This window comes from Neolamprologus multifasciatus, chromosome 11, assembly GCF_963576455.1.
Source record: "Neolamprologus multifasciatus chromosome 11, fNeoMul1.2, whole genome shotgun sequence".
Taxonomy (NCBI): Eukaryota; Metazoa; Chordata; class Actinopteri; order Cichliformes; family Cichlidae; genus Neolamprologus; species Neolamprologus multifasciatus.
Genome location: NC_140449.1, coordinates 28,092,386 through 28,111,084, shown reverse-complemented (window position 1 = coordinate 28,111,084; position 18,699 = coordinate 28,092,386). Strand labels below are relative to the sequence as shown.

At 37.4% G+C, this 18,699-nt stretch overlaps 1 protein-coding gene across 1 annotated transcript; it reads left to right on the top strand.

Moving 5' to 3' along the window:
- Positions 1-408: 408 nt before the first annotated feature.
- cfap418 (cilia and flagella associated protein 418) lies at positions 409-17,267 on the top strand. The gene is made up of 6 exons (XM_085176325.1): positions 409-651; positions 928-1,030; positions 4,921-4,985; positions 5,347-5,412; positions 5,627-5,722; positions 13,812-17,267. Exons 1-6 carry the CDS (start codon positions 506-508, stop codon positions 13,969-13,971), a joined length of 636 nt encoding a protein of 211 aa, XP_085032451.1. The 5' UTR covers positions 409-505; the 3' UTR covers positions 13,972-17,267.
- Positions 17,268-18,699: the final 1,432 nt, after the last annotated feature.

Below are 18,699 nucleotides of genomic sequence, written 5' to 3'. Positions count from 1 at the left end.
CCTGAAAAAAGGTTAGACATAGACCTTTGTTTCTTCTGTTCAAAGTGTGTGTTCCTGTATGGGGTTTTTTGGGTCTCACTGCTATCTTGAGTATTTCTTTCTTCTACTGATTTTCATTCGCAATCTCTCTAGAGAACAATGACCCCACTTCTCCAGACCCTATTTTATCAGGTTCCTACTCTCACTATAGATAACACTGTTGTCTACAAACATCATAGTCCAGGAGATTCATGCCTGACCTATATATGCCAGGTAGACACAAACATCTGCAAACCAGCAGAGGCTCTGGGGCAAATACCTAATGTAATACCTAATGTCAAGTATAAATTAAAACTTTCTTTGAGCATGATTCAATTTAGACCTTTATTTTGAAGATACCGCAGCTCGGCTTCCGCCATGTTCCACTGTTGCTTAGCAACGACGAACGCTCTCATGGTTTCGGCTGCTAGCTTGTGCTGATTAGCTGTGGTGGGGGTACAGCATTCTGTCGGAGGAACTCTTTACGATGGATGAAGAAGATTTGGACGAGTTGCTGGATGAAGTCGAGAAAAAGTTTTGTCGCAACGTTTCAATCGCGTCCTCAGCGGCTCGCACCAACTCAAATGTGATTGGAAAAGACGAGAAAGACAAAGACGGACAGAAAAAGCACGGGTAAACAAAGCTAACTTGGCTAGTACATGTCAGGTATAAGTTAGCTGAGGATTACTTCAGCTTCCATGCATTGCTACTATTTAATAAACTTAATGATCAGTTCAGTTTATATTCAATGGCTTCAGCGTTTTCAAATTATACTAGAAACTGCCGAAATATGCAGAATATGGGTTATTGTAGATACAGAGGTTTGCTCTTAAAAACAGTCATTAATATCTGTCACCAGCACCTGCTACAACCCCAAGACACTAATCCATGTATTTGTTTCTGATTTAGTGCCACAAAGCCTAAACGGTCAGTGAACAGTGTCACTGAGGATATCGACGCCCTGCTGGAGGAATTACAGGAGGAAGACTGCAGTCATTTCCCTCAGCCAAAGGTAAGATTGACTTGAACCCGCTCTGAATTCTGGAAAGAGAACTGTGAATTACAAGAAGGCACGGCATATAGGAAAGCTTGCCAAGTACACCTTAAAACATTTTTTAAGTCTTGCATATGATTGAGGGTCACACTGCTGTCATATACTTTAAGTTTTTAACTGATGCTGAGCTGGCACTGCTTGTATCTGAAATTGTTAGGAAGGCTTAATCTTGTGTTGTGGTCCCATAATCTTATTTTGCACTGCTGTATCATGTCTGAAGTGATGAAGTCGATGAATGAAATGCACAGTTGTGCTTTCTTCTTTGTCAGGCTCGGGATCCTCATAAAATCTTACCAAGAGCTGGTGTTGGCCCTCAGGCTGGCATGCCCCAGAGATTTTATCAAGCCTTAGCAATAAGTATATTTATTCAACTAGTTTCACTTCACATGTTTGTTTTCATGTAGGACCACAGAGTAAGTTCAAAATGTCAAGATTAATTTATCTCAATATCTGAATTCAGGTTAAGCACTTACACAAAGGTAGTTATTATCAGGTTAAGCACTTACACAAAGGTAGTTATTAACCTCATAAGTCAACCCGGCATTTGTCAGCAGTGCCTGATAGGAATATGTGTGGTTTAGTGCTTTAGTCAGTAAGCCTTGAAAGGCCCTATATTAGTGATGGGTCGTTCGCGAACGAAATGGCTCTTAGAGCCGACTCTTTGAAGTGAACGACGCGAGCCGGCTCCTTATTGGGAGCCGTGAGGTTTTTTTTTTTCTTTCTCTCACCCTCTCTCTCGCCCTTTTTGCCGCTAAACTCCGCACGCGCGGCCTGTACTTTGCGCTGGGCAGAGGGGGGAGGGGCGTTAGTTACACTCGCAGTAGCACAGGAACAGAGCCAGAGAGAAAGAGAGCGAGGGACAACAACGTCACATTAGAAAGCTATAGTAATCATCCACTATTTTCAGTTGCAGATGATAAAGGATTCAGAAAACATCAAAAATCATGCAGGCCCATATGACAGAGAATGTGCATCTTCTTTTTGTTTTAATATTTTAACTTATATTTAATTGTGTTGTGGTTTGCAGTGTTTTGTGTTGTTTCACGTTAAATTTGTTTAAAAGGAAAAAGCTGAAAATTTAAATAGTTAAAAGTTTAAAATGTAATTAGTTGTTTTTTGTATTATATGATTTATTTATTACATTTTATGTGGAGTGAATAAATAAAGTATATTTATGGTGGCCCTTAGAGACAAAGCACGTACAAATTCCAACACACGTACAAACTCCTAAGCATGTACAAACTCCAAAACACGTAAAAACTCAGAATCACGTACAAAACACAACAGAAGTGCTCCAGGATGCTAGGGCGCAGTGTTGAGCTTTTGTTACCTAGTGGCTACACAAGCCAGGAAGTATCAACAACCAGATTTGGTGTGTGGTAGTAACAGGTAAATGAATTTTTTTTTTAATTATTTGAATAAATATGAGTGCTTGTCTATAAATACACAAACAATACACACATGCTTTCAATTGTGTAATTTAAGTGATCTGGGTAGCTCTGTTTTGGAAGTTCAGTTAACATTAGAAATGTATTTTGGAGTTTGTACGTGCTTTAGAGTTTGTACGTGATTTGTCTCTAGGGGCCATATATAAACATATATAAATAAAACCACTTTTTTTACATTAGTAATTCCTTTTCTGCATAATTTTATATTATTGTTAATGATTAAATAATTAAAGCAACAAAACAACCTGAAGAGCCGGTTCGGAGTCGAAAGAGCCGGCTCTTTTTAGTGAGCCGAGCCGAAAGAGCCGGATCTCTAAAAAGAGCCGGAAATCCCATCACTACCCTATATACATTCACCAGCCATTTCATTAGGTATACACCAGTCAAGTGGTTGTTAATGCAAATCCAATCTAAATAGCCAATCACACGGCATACAGTCAATGTATTTAAGCATGCTGATGGTCTAGACAATAGTGATGGGCGTTAGTTACACTCGCTACTGCGAGTGTAACTAACGCCCCTCCCCCCTCTGCCCAGCGCAAAGTACAGGCCGCGCGTGCGGAGTTTAGCGGCAAAAAGGGCGAGAGAGAGGGTGAGAGAAAGAAAAAAAAAAACCTCACGGCTCCCAATAAGGAGCCGGCTCGCGTCGTTCACTTCAAAGAGTCGGCTCTAAGAGCCATTTCGTTCGCGAACGACCCATCACTACTAGACAAGCTCCTTAAGTTCAAGCAGAGAATCAGAAGAAATATGATTTTAGTGATTTTTGAATGTGGCATAGTCATTGGTGACATGGTCTGGGTCTAGCTGGTCTACGTATATCATAAAACGCTGATCTGCTAGGATTTTCTTACACAACCATCTTTGCAAAGAATTTTCTGGAAAAGAGAAAATATCCAGAGAGCAGCAGTTTTCGGGGTCAAAATGCCTTGACCCAGAGAGGTAAGAGGATTAAGGCTGTGGGCTGAATGGAAGGCAACAGTAACTCAAAAAACCACTTGCAAGAGACCAGGAATGCAGATGAACATCTCTAAATGCACAAAACATCAAAGTTTGAAGCAGATGAGCTACAGCTGCAGAAGAGCACACCAGGTGCCACTCTTCTGTTGTCACTGCTTTTTAGAAAACTGATTGGTTAGCAAAAAGTGATTTTTATACGTGTTGATTTGCAGCACAAGTTACCATCGCAGTGTGTAAAACTTTAAGTTACTTTGATAAATCTCTAATGTTGCTTGAAAGTACGGTCCTCTGATTGTTCATGAGCCACAGTTTGAGAGCCACAGTCTTACAGTGCCCAATGAATGAAGCAGGGAGTAGCCTTAAGTTGGATAATTGAGCTGATAGACAGGTATACTGAGGGGAAAAAACAGAAAATTATTGTTTGAAACTATTCTCAAAGGAGTTGCATTAGCTAATTGTGATAATTTTGCATAAAGTGAGGGAAAATATATAATAAAAGTAGAGGATACACAGTTTCCAGTAACAAAATTCCAAATATTTAATGTGTGTCAGCTATTAACTAAATGGATGATGTGACAAGTTGACTTATTAGGCAAGAGCAAGCCAAAAAATGTGCTATATAAAACAATTACACTAATTAAATAAATTGCTGCCACAAAGAACCCCATAACACACACACACACAGGAAATATCTGTTCCTAATACACTGTAGTTCCCTGCGAATGCAATTTGTTACATTTTTTCCTCTGTTTTGCTTTTGTGCCTTAGAAATTGTTCAGTTCAGCATCAATTTAACAGAAAAGCTATGATCAACCAATCTGACCAATAAAAAAAAGTTAGTGACCAGCAGGTAAACACAGCGGAGCATTTCAAGCTGGAGAACCAGATACTCAAAGGATTTCTTTTTTCAAGTGGGGGCAAAATCTATTAATTTAGGTATGGCTCAAATTCTTATGTTCAAAATTATTTTTCAAATCCTCCAAATAACACATGACTCAGCCGCTCTGGTCCTCTGACAGAGGGAAACTCGGTCACAACACTAAAACTGGCTGTGACCAGCTACGTTTGGTACAAAGAGGATGCAGCACAGGCACCAGGAGCGGGTTCTAAGAAGAGGCAGGTGGAAGAATACAATTATGTGAAACACTTAAAGTGAAGTGCCGATATCTAGGTTCAGCTTCTGCCTTCACAGTCAGACATTATTATGATGCACCTGTCTCATCTCCAAGTCTTTACCTGCATTATGAATAACCAGTTAGAGCCATAAACATACACCTGGGTTTTCAAATGTGACTAAGTCCTCTTTGTGACAGCTCTACTTGATTATAACTACACATACACAAGAGGGATGGGGAGGAGCAGGCGTAAATGTAGGTTTTATTTGGTTTAATTCTATTCACAGTTTAAGAAAGAAATAACTCTTTTTTTAACCTTTCATTTTAGGCTGAGAAGTTTCCTAAAGGGCCACATGTGGAAAAGAGGCTTCCATCTCAGTCGGGAGGAAGAAAGTAAGTCTTTTAGTTTATTTAAAATTAAAAAAAAAACAACAACAAAAACATGCAAGCATGCAATAATCACAGGATGCAAGGAAGTTAAACTGCATTTGTCTCTGAGTTAGTATTTCTACATATGCCATAAGTTTGGATATTTACTAAATCAGTGTATGAAGGATAGTTAACCAAGATAAAAGTCAGTAACATATTATGTGGAAGCGTATCAGTGGCCAGATAAAAGTCTTTATATTAAATATAAAAGTAACAACCAGGTTGTGTGTTTGTTCAGGCTGTGTATCCTGTTTATGCAGGATTTTGATTTTCTTGCTCTTTCTGTTTGTCTGGACACAATCTGCACTGCGTGTTCTGCATCCAGGTGCTGTCCTGTTTTTATTGGCGGGAGCTCTGTCGCAAATGGTGTCGGAACAGCCGCATCCAAGAGGTGTGAAAAAATAATTTCATACTGAGAGCGTCTGTCAGGTCTCGTCTGGTCCTGGTTTATAAAGATGTAGAACTCTAGGATCCACAACATACTTTTTATTAGTTTAAATAAATTATACCACGGTGCATTTTCAAATGATTATAGACCAATGAGTGATTACCTATAGTGTGTATTCATTGCCTATTGCAAATAATAACTGACTGTATACCAATAGATCATGTGACCAGCTGAGGTGTATATCCTGCGACTTTCGGGTGCTGATGTTTGATGACTGTGAGTGGGATTCAACCTGTGATTACCTGTTCCTCAGGTGAGTCTGCAGGCTCGATGCCATGTTTTTCTCATCTTGACAAGAAAATGCGTGATTAAAGAAGTTTTAAAGAGGAACACGAGTAACACATTTAAATTGGTACCTTATGTATGGCCCTAGTGGTCACCTTTTGTGTTTTACATATGGTGTGTCTATGGGAATTTATTTAAGGTAGACACACGAACACCTCACTGGCTTCCAGCGTAGGCTTAGCCTCTACAGACTGTATATGCAGTTTAGTGTGCTCTGCTAGTACTTCTTAAAAACTTTGGTTTTTGGTCAGCTTATAACCTTCAAGTGATTGATCGGGATAATTTACGAGCCCAGCAGTGATTAGTTTTAAATATTTGAACTTTATCTGCAACTTTTCATTGAAACTTTCATAGTTTTTTACAGGAATTATGATGACTTAGAATAGTAAGATGTGCAGCTGCATAAGGCTTGTTGCCAAAGTTGATGATGAAAATGTTTTGATTACTTTTTACATAATTCTAGTTTTCAGTCACATTTAAGTCTATTAGAACATTTTAGAATATCTGTCACATATAAATGAAACACCAGAGGTGAGATAAACACGAGTAAAGCCATCAGAAAAAGTATAATAAAATGACCCCACTCTGGCATTTTAGTCTCTAGAATAGCTTGGTCTCTTGAGACTCAAAGCCACTCTCCACTCCTTTCATCAGTTTCAAATGTTTCCCAGCTGTGAACTTTTCAGATAAAACAGATTATATTTCTGCTTCATTTTTCCTCTTGAACACATAACAACAAAATACAGAAACTTGCAAGAAAAATGATATATTTGAATCAAAATAACTATATTTGTCTATAAATTTGCCATACATATTTTTAAACCTGCTACTGGTTTTATCTTGTGACACCCCCCACCTCCCCCAACACACACACACACGCTTATTGTCATCCTTATTGGGGATCCTAGGTTACCAACCAGTACCAGTGGGGCTGTACAGAAGTGAACTTCCACAGCATTTCATTATTCTCACCACTTTTCGACTTATGTGGCATCAATTTGATGATCCATAACACACACACTGAGATCTCCTGTGTGACTTTCAACTATATTCACTCCACCTTCCCCACAAAGCCAGGGAGCAGTGATAAAGTAGTCTGTTACACATAAGTGCAGATCAGTTGTTGTGGACTTTAGCTGTTTGTTGTGTGCGTACTGAGTAGTGCGCCATGTTCAGTGTGAAACTGAATGAGGCCACTTTATTGATGCAGCAGAGGGACCAAAAAAACCCAACTCTGAACATGACATCATCATCTGGAATGAAGCTTTACTGGCCAATCAAGTATGAGCAAACACATTTGTACCCAAATAACATAAACCTTTTATTATTTTATAAGGGATTTCCTGGATGTTTATCTTAATACCAACCTTGTTAAGTGTGAGACTCCAAATTATCCACAACTCTTACTCACACATAATTTTTGGGGATATTGAATGAATGTTCTAATTATTATAGTCTACTCACATTGTGTGTGTGTATATATATATATATATATATATATATATATATATATATAAGTATATATAAGTGTATATATATAAGTATATATATATTATAAAAGTCTTTCATTGCTTGTGCTCTATTACAGAACCCTTTCAGTATCTCAGTATTTCAGTCTTAGTGCATGGAATGGCTCATGGACCAAAACAGTGTTTTTCACTTGTTCCCATATTTGGGACAGTGAACTTATTGGTGTCATTACCTTTACCATATAAAGCACCTTAAGGTGACCGTTTTTGAATTGGCGCAATATAAAAATGAATCACATTGCATAAAAATTGAATTTAAATGTTTATGTGTTTTAAGAAAATTAAATTATTATTTTTTCTTAGGATTTATTGGGTTTTTGTGCTTGACCAGACGGGGGCAGTATTGTTCTGTGGTGCTGCTTTAAATGTATATGTTTTTGTTTTTTTCCTTCTAGACGAGCTGAACTCTGAGTAAAGTAGAACAGGGCACACTGTAAAACATGTTCAGCCCTCATTAATCCACCCACAGTCCTAATGACCGATAAGAGCAGTTACCTTTCCCAAATGGAAACAATTCAGAATCTGCAGATCTTTGTGACTAGAATATAAACAACCACACTAACCTACTCCCACACCCTTGTTAAGCCTATCCAGAAAACGATAAACTAAGCAGACTGCTGGTACAAGCTTACAGACTGAGTATCACAGTTATATAAATGTGAGCATATTAGGTTTTCTTTCTGTAAACTTTCTCTTGACAGAATTCACATAATATCTTAGTTATCTGTGAGTCGTGCTACTTGTCAGACAAGCAGCAGTCTGGTTTTACTCTTGTTGCTTGTGTTTACAACCCAGTTCATAGATTTCTTTCTGTTGCTCAGAAAATATATGAACACAAAGTTCATAAGGACATAAATAATTAGTAATATGTGATATTGTGAATGCAGTTTGAACTACACAAACAGGTTCATCCTCATGCTTTTATCTACTTATGATGATGTGAGAAATGAGCTTTCCATAATTTTAATACTAAAGCAGTAGAATACCATTCAGATAACACCACACAGGTGACCTTCATTAATGTTACAACGGGTAATGGTGTCATTTTGTTCGCACGTGCAGCTGCAGCAGGGACAAAGGTTGACTTCTGGTGACGCTGTCACTTGTTATAGCGGCGGTTCTTAGACTATGGTGGGTCACACTAATGGGCCACGGATAATCAGGTGAAAAGTATGAAGTGAGACTAAGGTGTCTGACCATTATTTAAGTAAAGTAAGTATTTGAGTAAAAGTTTGAGAGCTACTGTAAAGGTAAATAGATAAATAAATAAAGGAACTGAGGGTTTAACTGAACACTGAGGCTGATTAACGTCTGTGTCGAATGTATGGAGAGCCTACAGTGTGGGTGATGTCGTTGCCAGCATTTGTACCTGCACATGGTGTGACTGTATTGTTCTACTGTTGGCAAGTGACTTTCTCTTTTCAAGTTGATCGATTCTCTTCCATTTCAATAGCTGGAAATACGTAGGTGTAAATAGATTGATTGATAATACTTTATTCATCCCGAGGGAAATTGGGTTAAGGCTGATGGTGCTAAGACACTGATTCATGATTGAGTCTACATTTCTTTAAATATTATTGGAGATTTGATTGAAGTCAAATTTGTTAGTAGATTAGCTGATGGTGAAATTCTGGTCCAGTACCATCCTTAAAAAATTGCCTCAAAAACAGAATTTATTTGCATCAGTTGGCAATGTGATCTTAAAGCATTCCATCTGATCCTTTCCGAATAAGGAAAACTCAGTCTAGACATATTTTCACTTTGACAATGGAAACAAAATAACCTCATTAATGAAGAAAAATTGCTCCCCCATGTACCAGATGTCTATGGACATTATTTTGTGGATTAAGTCTCTTTTAAAAATAAATCTGAATTGAGTTGAAAAGAGAAAGGTTGTCATTTCAGGCCTTTACACTAACACGAATTCAACCTAATTTCAGCCATTCATCCATATCCCACTGAGCAATTTTCTGTTGATTATGGGTCTGAAAGGGTGTGTAAATGGTACAGAGCTGTCGAGATTAAAATCACGTTCATTGTGTCACAAGTTTAGTAGATGTCTAGATCACACATAAAGCTACTTTCAGGTGCTCCTTATTCACAATGGGTCACCACAGCGGTTATCTCCACATGCTTAATCTGGCAGATTTTTGCAGCAGATGCCCTTCCTGACACAGCTGCCCAAGAGATTGGTGTTTCATATGAGGGGTCTTTCACCTGTTAGACAAATATGTAACTACAGTTTTAAATCCGGTCTTTGTCCAAAGCAAAGCATGTTTCCCATGGGGTTATGCCTATACTGCATGGTGAGCTTATTTGCATGGAAGTCTGCGAAATCAAAACTTGTGGTCCCCACAATAGTAAGCATGGTGAGAAGCTGTGGTTAGATCTGCTGCCTTGTAGTCTTGAAGACTGCAGAGAAAATGTTTCCTTCAATTTTTTTTTTTGATAAAAAGGCTTTTCAGCCTTTACTTTTTAACAAATTCTTAATCCTGTTTAGATGCCCATCAAAGTTGTCTTCTACATCTTTTCACTTAACTTCTGCTAAGTAGAAGGGAGATATTCTCAATCTCGTGACATAAAATATAAAGTTGTAATAGAGGAGCTGTTTGGTGCTTGGGTCTATATAGTTTCCTTCTGAAAGACAACACAGATATGCATGTAGGATAGATCGATCAATAGGTAGATAGGTAGGTGGTGTTTTATGAGTAATATCGGAATTAATCTATAAGTACATACACAAAAGATCTAATACATCTAAATGAGTTGTTGTTAGTGTGCGGGTAAAACACCAGAAATCTTCTGATTATGAAAGGTTTCCAGAGTATATAGAAACGGTGAAGCTGGCTCTGTGAAGCTTAAGACGGTCTTAAAGTGTTTTTCACTGGAAAGTGCAGGAAACCTTAACGTATGCGTCCAGAAGGCTTTTAGTGCTTGGAAAGACATTATGAGATGTTAAGAAGGCTGTAAATGTGTCAAGTTTTCACACCAGGATATACCTAAAGATATACATCCACACCAATGACATGTTAGCACTTAGCAATGTTTTTACGCCACAAGTGTGCAATTTACTTTTAGTGTGACTTTAGGTTCAGAGCACTTTGAAGCACTCAGGAGCACTCAGGATGATGAGTTTGCCCTTCATGTCATCACGTCACTGTTATCCTCAATAAAGCTTCAGTCCGTTAGGAGTAGAGCTTCGACCTTTCAGCTACAAAAGGTGAAGTTTAAAAAAAAAAAAAAGAAACATCACATCGGAGGCATGTACATATGCACTTCATAGCCTCTAAATGTAAATGTAGGAAAAACATATTCACATGCAAATTGACTTTTCTTTTTTACAGACCTGGTGACAGATTAAAATAAAAGTTATGCTATAATCTATTCAAACACATTTTACTGGAGGGTTAAGCTACCGAGCTGTAATTTAATTTCACACTTGATCTGTGTTGAACTAATTAAATTCATTGTTTTTGTCTGAATAGTACATTAAGTAGTTTACCCATAATTTGTTAATAAGGAATATCGTGTTTTCTGTCCTCAGTGGTCTGAGTAGGCTTTCTTAAACAGGCGTTTCCTTTCACACTAATTTGACATTTGCCTGGCCATGTGTAGCTTATGCATCCATTACTGCCCACACGGTTGTTGTTTCTTCTTAATTAAGAGGCTTACACCAGGACATTAACAGTGATAGAAGTGCACATCTGCTGTGCCTATAATTTTAAAAGCAAAAGGGAGTGGCACAGTATGCAAATTTAGAATTGTTTGCATAATTTTCTACTCATAAATTATTATGGGGTGACCTGCATGACACAGATTTAATTTCAAGCATAAAGCAGAAGTTAAAAAAACATCAAGCTCAAACAGCACAAAGCTAGAGGAAAATACGTGTTAAGCACACTTGAGCGTAATGTTAATGACTGTCTGTATTCATTTGTCACGCATAAGCATGCATTTTAATTTAGCGAAGATCAGGGTACTGTTATGGATGAATCTAGGTCAGTGGGTCAGGATTATTCATATTGGACTATTACTGGTGTAAACTTTAAATATGTTTGATTTTACGTTTTCATGTCTAAATCAAATGTTTCATGTTTAATTACAGTGTTTAACGCAGTGCTGAACACATATATTCGACCGCCTGTCATAAAAACAAAGAAATACAAAAAATTCAGAAATCTGTCAAAAACTTGTTTAAACCTAAAAATGACATTTGCATTTATAAGCAAATACCAAACCAAATTCATGTTTTTCTACCCAAATTTGAGCTGGCACTTTGGACCTCTCAGAAATATATCAAGGCAGACATTTAACAACTAAAACTAACAAAGAACTGTAATTTAGCATCTTCATCAAAAAGTAGTCATCCATGCATCCATCTATTCAAAAAAATAATGATAATGTGCTTTACTATTTTCTTTTCAGCTTTTTTTGGAAATTCGGAAACATGGAAAGGTTTGATTAAAGAGTTTGTGCACACTGGTGGTTGTTAATCACTGTATATTTAAAAGATAAAAAATAAGTCATTATATAGTTATTTCCGATGAATGACTTTGATTCCTTTATCTAGCCCATTCAATATCATGATGTTATTCTATGTAAGGATATTAAAATTCACATTTTTTTCTCTCCTCATGCTAAAGCCAAGACTTTAACTCAGTGTTTCCTAAGTTGCAGAGTTTCAGTACTGACTGATGTAAAATCCGCAATGAAAAGACCTGCATTGAAATGAAAAGACCTACTTTAACCCAAACTGACACAGTATAGGTTGGTATTATTGTTTGTGTTTTTGGAAAGGTTACTATATGGATGATATTTGTCACGGGTAAGATTTAGGAAAACAAGAATCGATATGAGCATAAACACAACACTGTGTAAAGGCAGTTGACTCACAGTCGTGTAGATGTCCTAATAAATGTGCAGCAAATTCCACCAAATTGACAGAGACTAAAACTAAAGTTCCCATGTACATTTATATTTTAGTTTGTTTTCATTTTTTGTAATTTTAGTTAGAAAAAGGAGGATACATCATTGATCCATTGATCCATTGATACATGATCAAAAACAAAGAAGTAGAAGTGTACTTTAACTTCTATATACTTTTAATTAATTACTGGAATGCTGCAGCCTTTCTGTTTATTGTCATCGATCATGTTCATTCTTTTAAGGAAATAATTTTCCATGTTTAGTGGCTGCTTCCAGCATGAGCAAAAGTCATGTCAGACTGGTTTCTTGAAACACAACAAAGAGCTCTGGTGATGCATTAAAACGGACGATTGTATCAGCTCTGAAGAAATTATGTGATGGCATTGTGTCAAACTCAAAGGATTGTTTCCAACATCCTGTGGAATCCATGACTGCACAAATTGAGGTTGTTTTGTGAGCAAACTGAGGTCCTGAGTGTACCCATCTACCAGTTACAGAGCAACACTGACATCAGCTTAACCTCCTAGGACCTGGCGTCCACATATGTGGACATCACATTTTGGGTTATTTAGACCAAAATACTCAATTTTGCTCTACAAGGGCCTGATATCCACTTACGAGGACATTGTATGGCTTCTGTTTTATCAAAATTGTAAATGAATATCCTCATATGTGGCTCTTATTTTTGTTAAAAACAAAAATAATATTTTTGTTAAAAACAAAAATAAGGTAAAAAAGAAAAATTCTGGTAATTCTTTGTTTTTACATTCATTGGGCCCCAATATGCCCAAATATCAAAGAGAAATTAAAAATGCATGCCGTTTAAGAGTTCGGGTCTTAGGAGGTTAAAGTGGTGTTTGTGTCCAAAGAACATTTTTTTAAAATTACAAACTTCCGAGAAAAAATAACTGTCTCTAAAGCTGCTAGATTTTCCCCTTACTTCACCATCTAGTCTCTAACTGTGTCCATCTGCTGTTTGGTGAAGTCTGTCAGAGGCTGTGTGATGAAAACACTGCCTGAGCTGCTGTAAACACAGAAATGGAACCAGTCGGTCAGTGTGTTTCATACGATAAAGATTCCTTTATTGTCGCTATACTTTGGCATCATACAGTGAAATTGGAGCAGAGCTTACGTTTCAGCAGACTAGCATACTTACATTCTTACATGCTTTTCACTCATGCATAGTTGCGGTGTATGTTTTTTTTTTGTTTTTTTTTCCTATAATTTCTGACATTAACAAAAATGTTTCTTAATCAGATGACTTTCTGTAAAATTGCAAAATTATAGCTTTGGTCATTCTACGTATCTGTCATGTAACAGATATAAAAATATATGCATCTGTTCATAGCTAAAAAGTTCCTTAAGGGCAAGAATCCTTTTTTTCCTCTCGCTTTCATCTGTGCATGTCAGATATTTTGTCCTTCCAGCAGATTGCTCTGCACACATTATTTAATTTATCTCTTATTGAGTTTGAAATGGAAAAGTTAGTACGGAGCTGCGCAGTAGGATCATAGAGGAGCTGTCTGCAGGGCTGCAGCTGGAAGGATATGGTCTTATCCTTGTAACGATTAAAGTTCACTGTCTGTCTTTCTCTGCCGGCAGGAACAACATGCCGGAACGTCAGAAGCTCGGAACCAAGCTGAAGAAGAGGAGAGGCTTGCGGGCGTACGCCTGCCAGTGCAGCTGGATCTCCACGTTAGAGCCGACAGACCTCAGGGACCAACCTCAGCTCAGATGGGTCTGTGGCAAACACCAAGACTGATTTTCCCTAACCCTCAGTGCTAGAAAGACTGTCATCTCATTGGACGGCCACTTTAGTGTTCAAGAAGTACAAAAAAACCTCCAAAATTTCTGAAAATGTAGGAGTTTTTTTTTTAAATATTGTATAAATGGACTGATTCTTATATAGCGCTTTTCTACTTTCCCAGAGTACTCAAAGCGCTCTATACAACATGCCTCATTCACACCCATTCTCACAAGCACTTTATCTATAAGTACAAGTTCTAAGTACATTCACACACATTCATACTCCGATGGATGCTTCGGAGAGCAAATTGGGGTTAGTATCTTGCCCAAGGAAACTTGACATGCAGACTGGAGGAGCCAGGGATCGAACCACCAACCTTCCGATCAGTAGGTGACCTGCTCTACCTCCTACAGCCACCCAGGACAACAGGACAAAACTGCAAACGTGAACACATTTCTTTCTCACTCTTAACTGAAGTCTTTCATTGAACTACCAAATAAACAAATTGGTATTCTCTCTGGCCAGACACGTGGCAGCACATCTGCTATAATTTTGTTTGTATTTAACAAAATAAAAATGCCGACATAAGTGTACACATTAGTTTTTGACTGCCAGTGAAAACTGTTTTCTTTACAAATAACTTTTGCTGAGCTAACACAGCCAATCCCTCAGCATGTTTGTGCTCTCTGCTCATATTACCGTCATATTAAATAATTTTTGGGCTTTTTAAAGAAATTGTTTTAACATTGCACTCAACAGCAAACAAAGCCTCCCTAACAAAAAAGTAACTTCAAGGGCCAAATTGCATCATATCTCTTTACATCAATATACGAGCCACAAGTAGGGGTGACATGGGCTGCAAGTGGCCCCCCAGGCCGTGAGTTTGAGACTCCTGCTCTACACAGAGGGGCCCAGACTAGATTAAAATCCAGGTCCTTCTTTTCTCCAAATGTGTAGCTGTAAAATGATTGAAATGATCAATAAAATGAAAAATTTGATTGATAATTGATCTATGAAATGTATCTTTGTATTTGAAGAGTTTGTTAACTTCTAGTTTGATAGCTGGCATCAAAATTTGCACCCAAGCTCAGAGTTTCGCCGTTTTTAAAAACAGCAATGTCAACATAATAATGTCTTTTTAAAAAAATGTCAGATGGCCTTAAAAGGCTTTGACTGCCAGAAGGCAGAGGAGTCCAAAATGAAAGTTCTGCAGTAAAAAGAGGAAAAACATCTGCAGCACAACAGAGCAAATGGAACTTGTGATGTAACGGCTGTATTTATTTTTTGACCTGCTTGGTTGTTTGCTGTCCCAGTGAATTAGAAAATCTGAGATAAACTCTGTAGCTCTGTTGCTCAGCTGCTGCGTTTTTTTTGGGGGGGATTACTTATTGGAACATTTTCAGCAAACATCTTCTTCCTTTATTTCTCCCAATTTCTGAGTTGTGCTCATCTGAATGTAAACATGTTTAGCATTAACCTCTTTTCAGAGTTATCACAACTCATTTGAGTGTGTGGATATAAAATCCAGAGGAGATTGGGATATGAAGCAAAAACAATTACAAAGAATATTGGGCATCTGAAAATGATTTAGGGACTACCAAATGAAGCGCCGCATCAAGGTAAGTATTTACTTTCTGTCGACTCCTCTTTAGCTGCTAAATCCTCCACAGGCTGGGCTCACAAGCTTTTTTTTTTCTTGCTTCTGCTTGCAATCAAAGGCAACCGTAGGAGTTCTCAACAATGAGGCCAAAACCTGATATAAACTTGCAAAACCAGGTGATGCTGCAGGTTCAGCTCATAATTCTCTGTGGTATAATTTCCAAAGTGACTTTATACATGTTGGATGTTAATATTTGATTCTGGTAGGCCACAACAGATCCTTGCATTTTAGTGTGTAATAATTATGACATTATATCTGCTGTTAATCTTTACAGTTAATTAAATTATGGCATTGCTGTTTTTTCAACAGCAGTGAATTTTGCAAACTGTAAAGACAACAATTGTCACCTCCTCCTCTCAGCTGAGAGTAGCAGCATGTAAACTGTGACTTTAGAGCTGCTCTGTTGGACAAACAGTGTAATGGCACCATTTCCAAATCACCCCATGGGTCTTTTTATGCATTATGTTGTCCATAAAAAAACTGCAAAGAAAAAGAAAAGTTTGCATGTTGATAAATGTCTGGAAACATTTCCTGATGCCCGTTTGTCTTTCTGACAGCAGCATCTGGCTCCACACCAGTGTATTTGCTGTAATAAGCAAATGCATATTACAAGCTATTCAGTAATTGCAGTGTGTAAAAAGTGGGGTTAAGTATTAAAAACATTTTAAATATTAAAAGAAATGCTGTGTGAATGTGTGTGCACTCAAAGCGCTTTGACTGGAAAAGTGGTAAAACTGTTAGCAAAGGTTATTTAAATTGAGAAAAGTAAGCCAGACAAACATGTAAGAATGAAGATATTGATGAGTTAAGACTCATCAATATCTTCATTCTATCTTTAAGATCTGACTGTAATTAGTTTTGTATTGCATCAAACGTAGGTGTTGCTTAGATGTTTTCTTTTAACATGCTCTATTCTTTCACCTGCAACGTTGGTGGTGTTAAACCATGTGAGGGTAAGAAAGTTGATTTACCCATTTTAATAATTGTCAATATTAAGACTTATTGGGTTTTTTTAAGTTTTAAATTTGTTCCTAAGGATCTGTATTTCTTGTGGATGTTCATCAAGAAAATACAAAATTGGTAGGTCAGTGATGATTTTGTGCATGTTGATCTTGAACGTAACCTGAGGATAGCCAAGCTGTCTTTACTTAAGCTGACTTGACAAAACCTAAAACCTTAGTGAAGATAAAGGGGTATCAAAGTGGCGGTGGTTATCGCCTTTCTCCGTTAACCCAGGCATTAAAATGTGTAACGAACCTGAAACGTCTTACAGCAAATCGCAACACTGCTGTAACAAAAAAGAGAGAAACATTTATTCATTCTCAGCATCACAACAAAGCTTTAGAGCACGGCTTCATTTAGTCGTTTTTAGTCAAATGTGGCAAGACATGTTGATAAATACGGAACATATTTCCTGAGCAAACAATCTGTTCAGCACTTAAAGCATAGTGTAAATTAAATGATGAGCGAAGATATGACACCTCGAGACGGTTTTACACTGAAACTCTTATCTTAACCACTAAAAAAACTCAGTCCAACACAAATCCTACCTGAACTATCTTTGCAACCCTGAAAACGCAGGGTCACACCTGAATTTGCTCCTAATAAGCTCCTAATCCTGCTTTATAGTGAAGACCTCAGATCAAAATGATCTAATAATAAAACACAAATTCAAATCCTTTAAAAAAATCATATACAATAAGTATTTCTGTATTTTGTGCATAATATTATCCACTTAATTGAGTGCTAGTCTAAAATGAAAACCATCCCCGTCTTACAGCAGAACTTTATTTAATGTCACGATGTGACATTAATGCTGTAACGTTTTCCACAGTACAGTTTTATATTATATAAATGACTGACTGAACTAAAGTAGCAAAGCAGCCCTGCTATGAAACAGTGTATTAGCCACCTCAGCTCGTCTCGTTACTGATGATTAAAGTTTCGAGGAGGCTGCGTTTCCTCCGTGTTTTGATGTTGTGACTTGAAAATCTGCAGTTTTCTGCACCGTCGAGCTTCAGTAGGCCTAATGGCTTTTGAAGTGACGACAGTCTGATGCGTCTGGGAGAATTTTTTCATGCAGCGCTTTAAAATCGAGTCACAGTTTAATGAGATTAAGTCTTGCTGTTTAGCTGTAAACACAGATAAAGCCACATGGAGTCACATCAGTGGTGTAATTAGTGAGCAAATGGGAGCAAGGTGAGTTTTCTTGACATGCGCTGAGAGTTGCTAACACGGCCGATTAGAAATCTCATAAATCAATTACTGATGATTTAGATTGTTTGTTTGTTGTTTTTTAGATTTTGGTTCACAAAACCTGGCAGATGTGATGGTTTGAAGTAAACAGTAGATCATCGGGTTTATTTAAAAACTTTAAATTATAGTTCCCACTGCAAAAGTATAGGTCATTATTCTTTATTCATCGAAACCCTAATCTTATCTCAGATTAAAACTTTAAATCTGGACCTATTTAGCAAATTCTTACTGCCAACAAATCCAGTAAAACAAAACACATCAACATTGGTTTTTCAGCATTGTGCCTTTTGCTTCCCCCTAAAGAAGCCAGCTCATTAAAACACTAAAATAGCTACACTATAGATTACAGCCACAGCGTCTTTAAAAGAAAACAAATCGTGCATTTCTCGGGGAGGATGGTGTAGGTGAAAATGAGCCGAAGCTACTTTGTGTATGTTTTAGTAGTAATAAAGGTTGAGTGGGTACATTCAGTGTTGGTTTGGTTAAGTGCAAGAACAATTTACAGTGTTCTGAAAAAGTTTTCTGCTCTCCTTCCTAAGTTATATTTCTTTATATTTTCCTATGAGTGGGTGCATTGAAATTATTGAAACTATGGAAATATAGTTTATAGGCCAAGAAAAAGATTGTATAAATTTTAATGTGCTTGAAAGGTAAGCAGAGGCTTCAGTTTTCAGGCCCCTCTTCTATGGAACCAGCTTCCAGTTTGAATTCAGGAGACAGACACCATTTGTTCTTTGAAGATTAGGCTTAAAACTTTCCTTTTTGCTAAAGCATATAGTTAAGACTGGATCAGGTGACCCTGAATCCTCCCTTAGTTATGCTGTAAT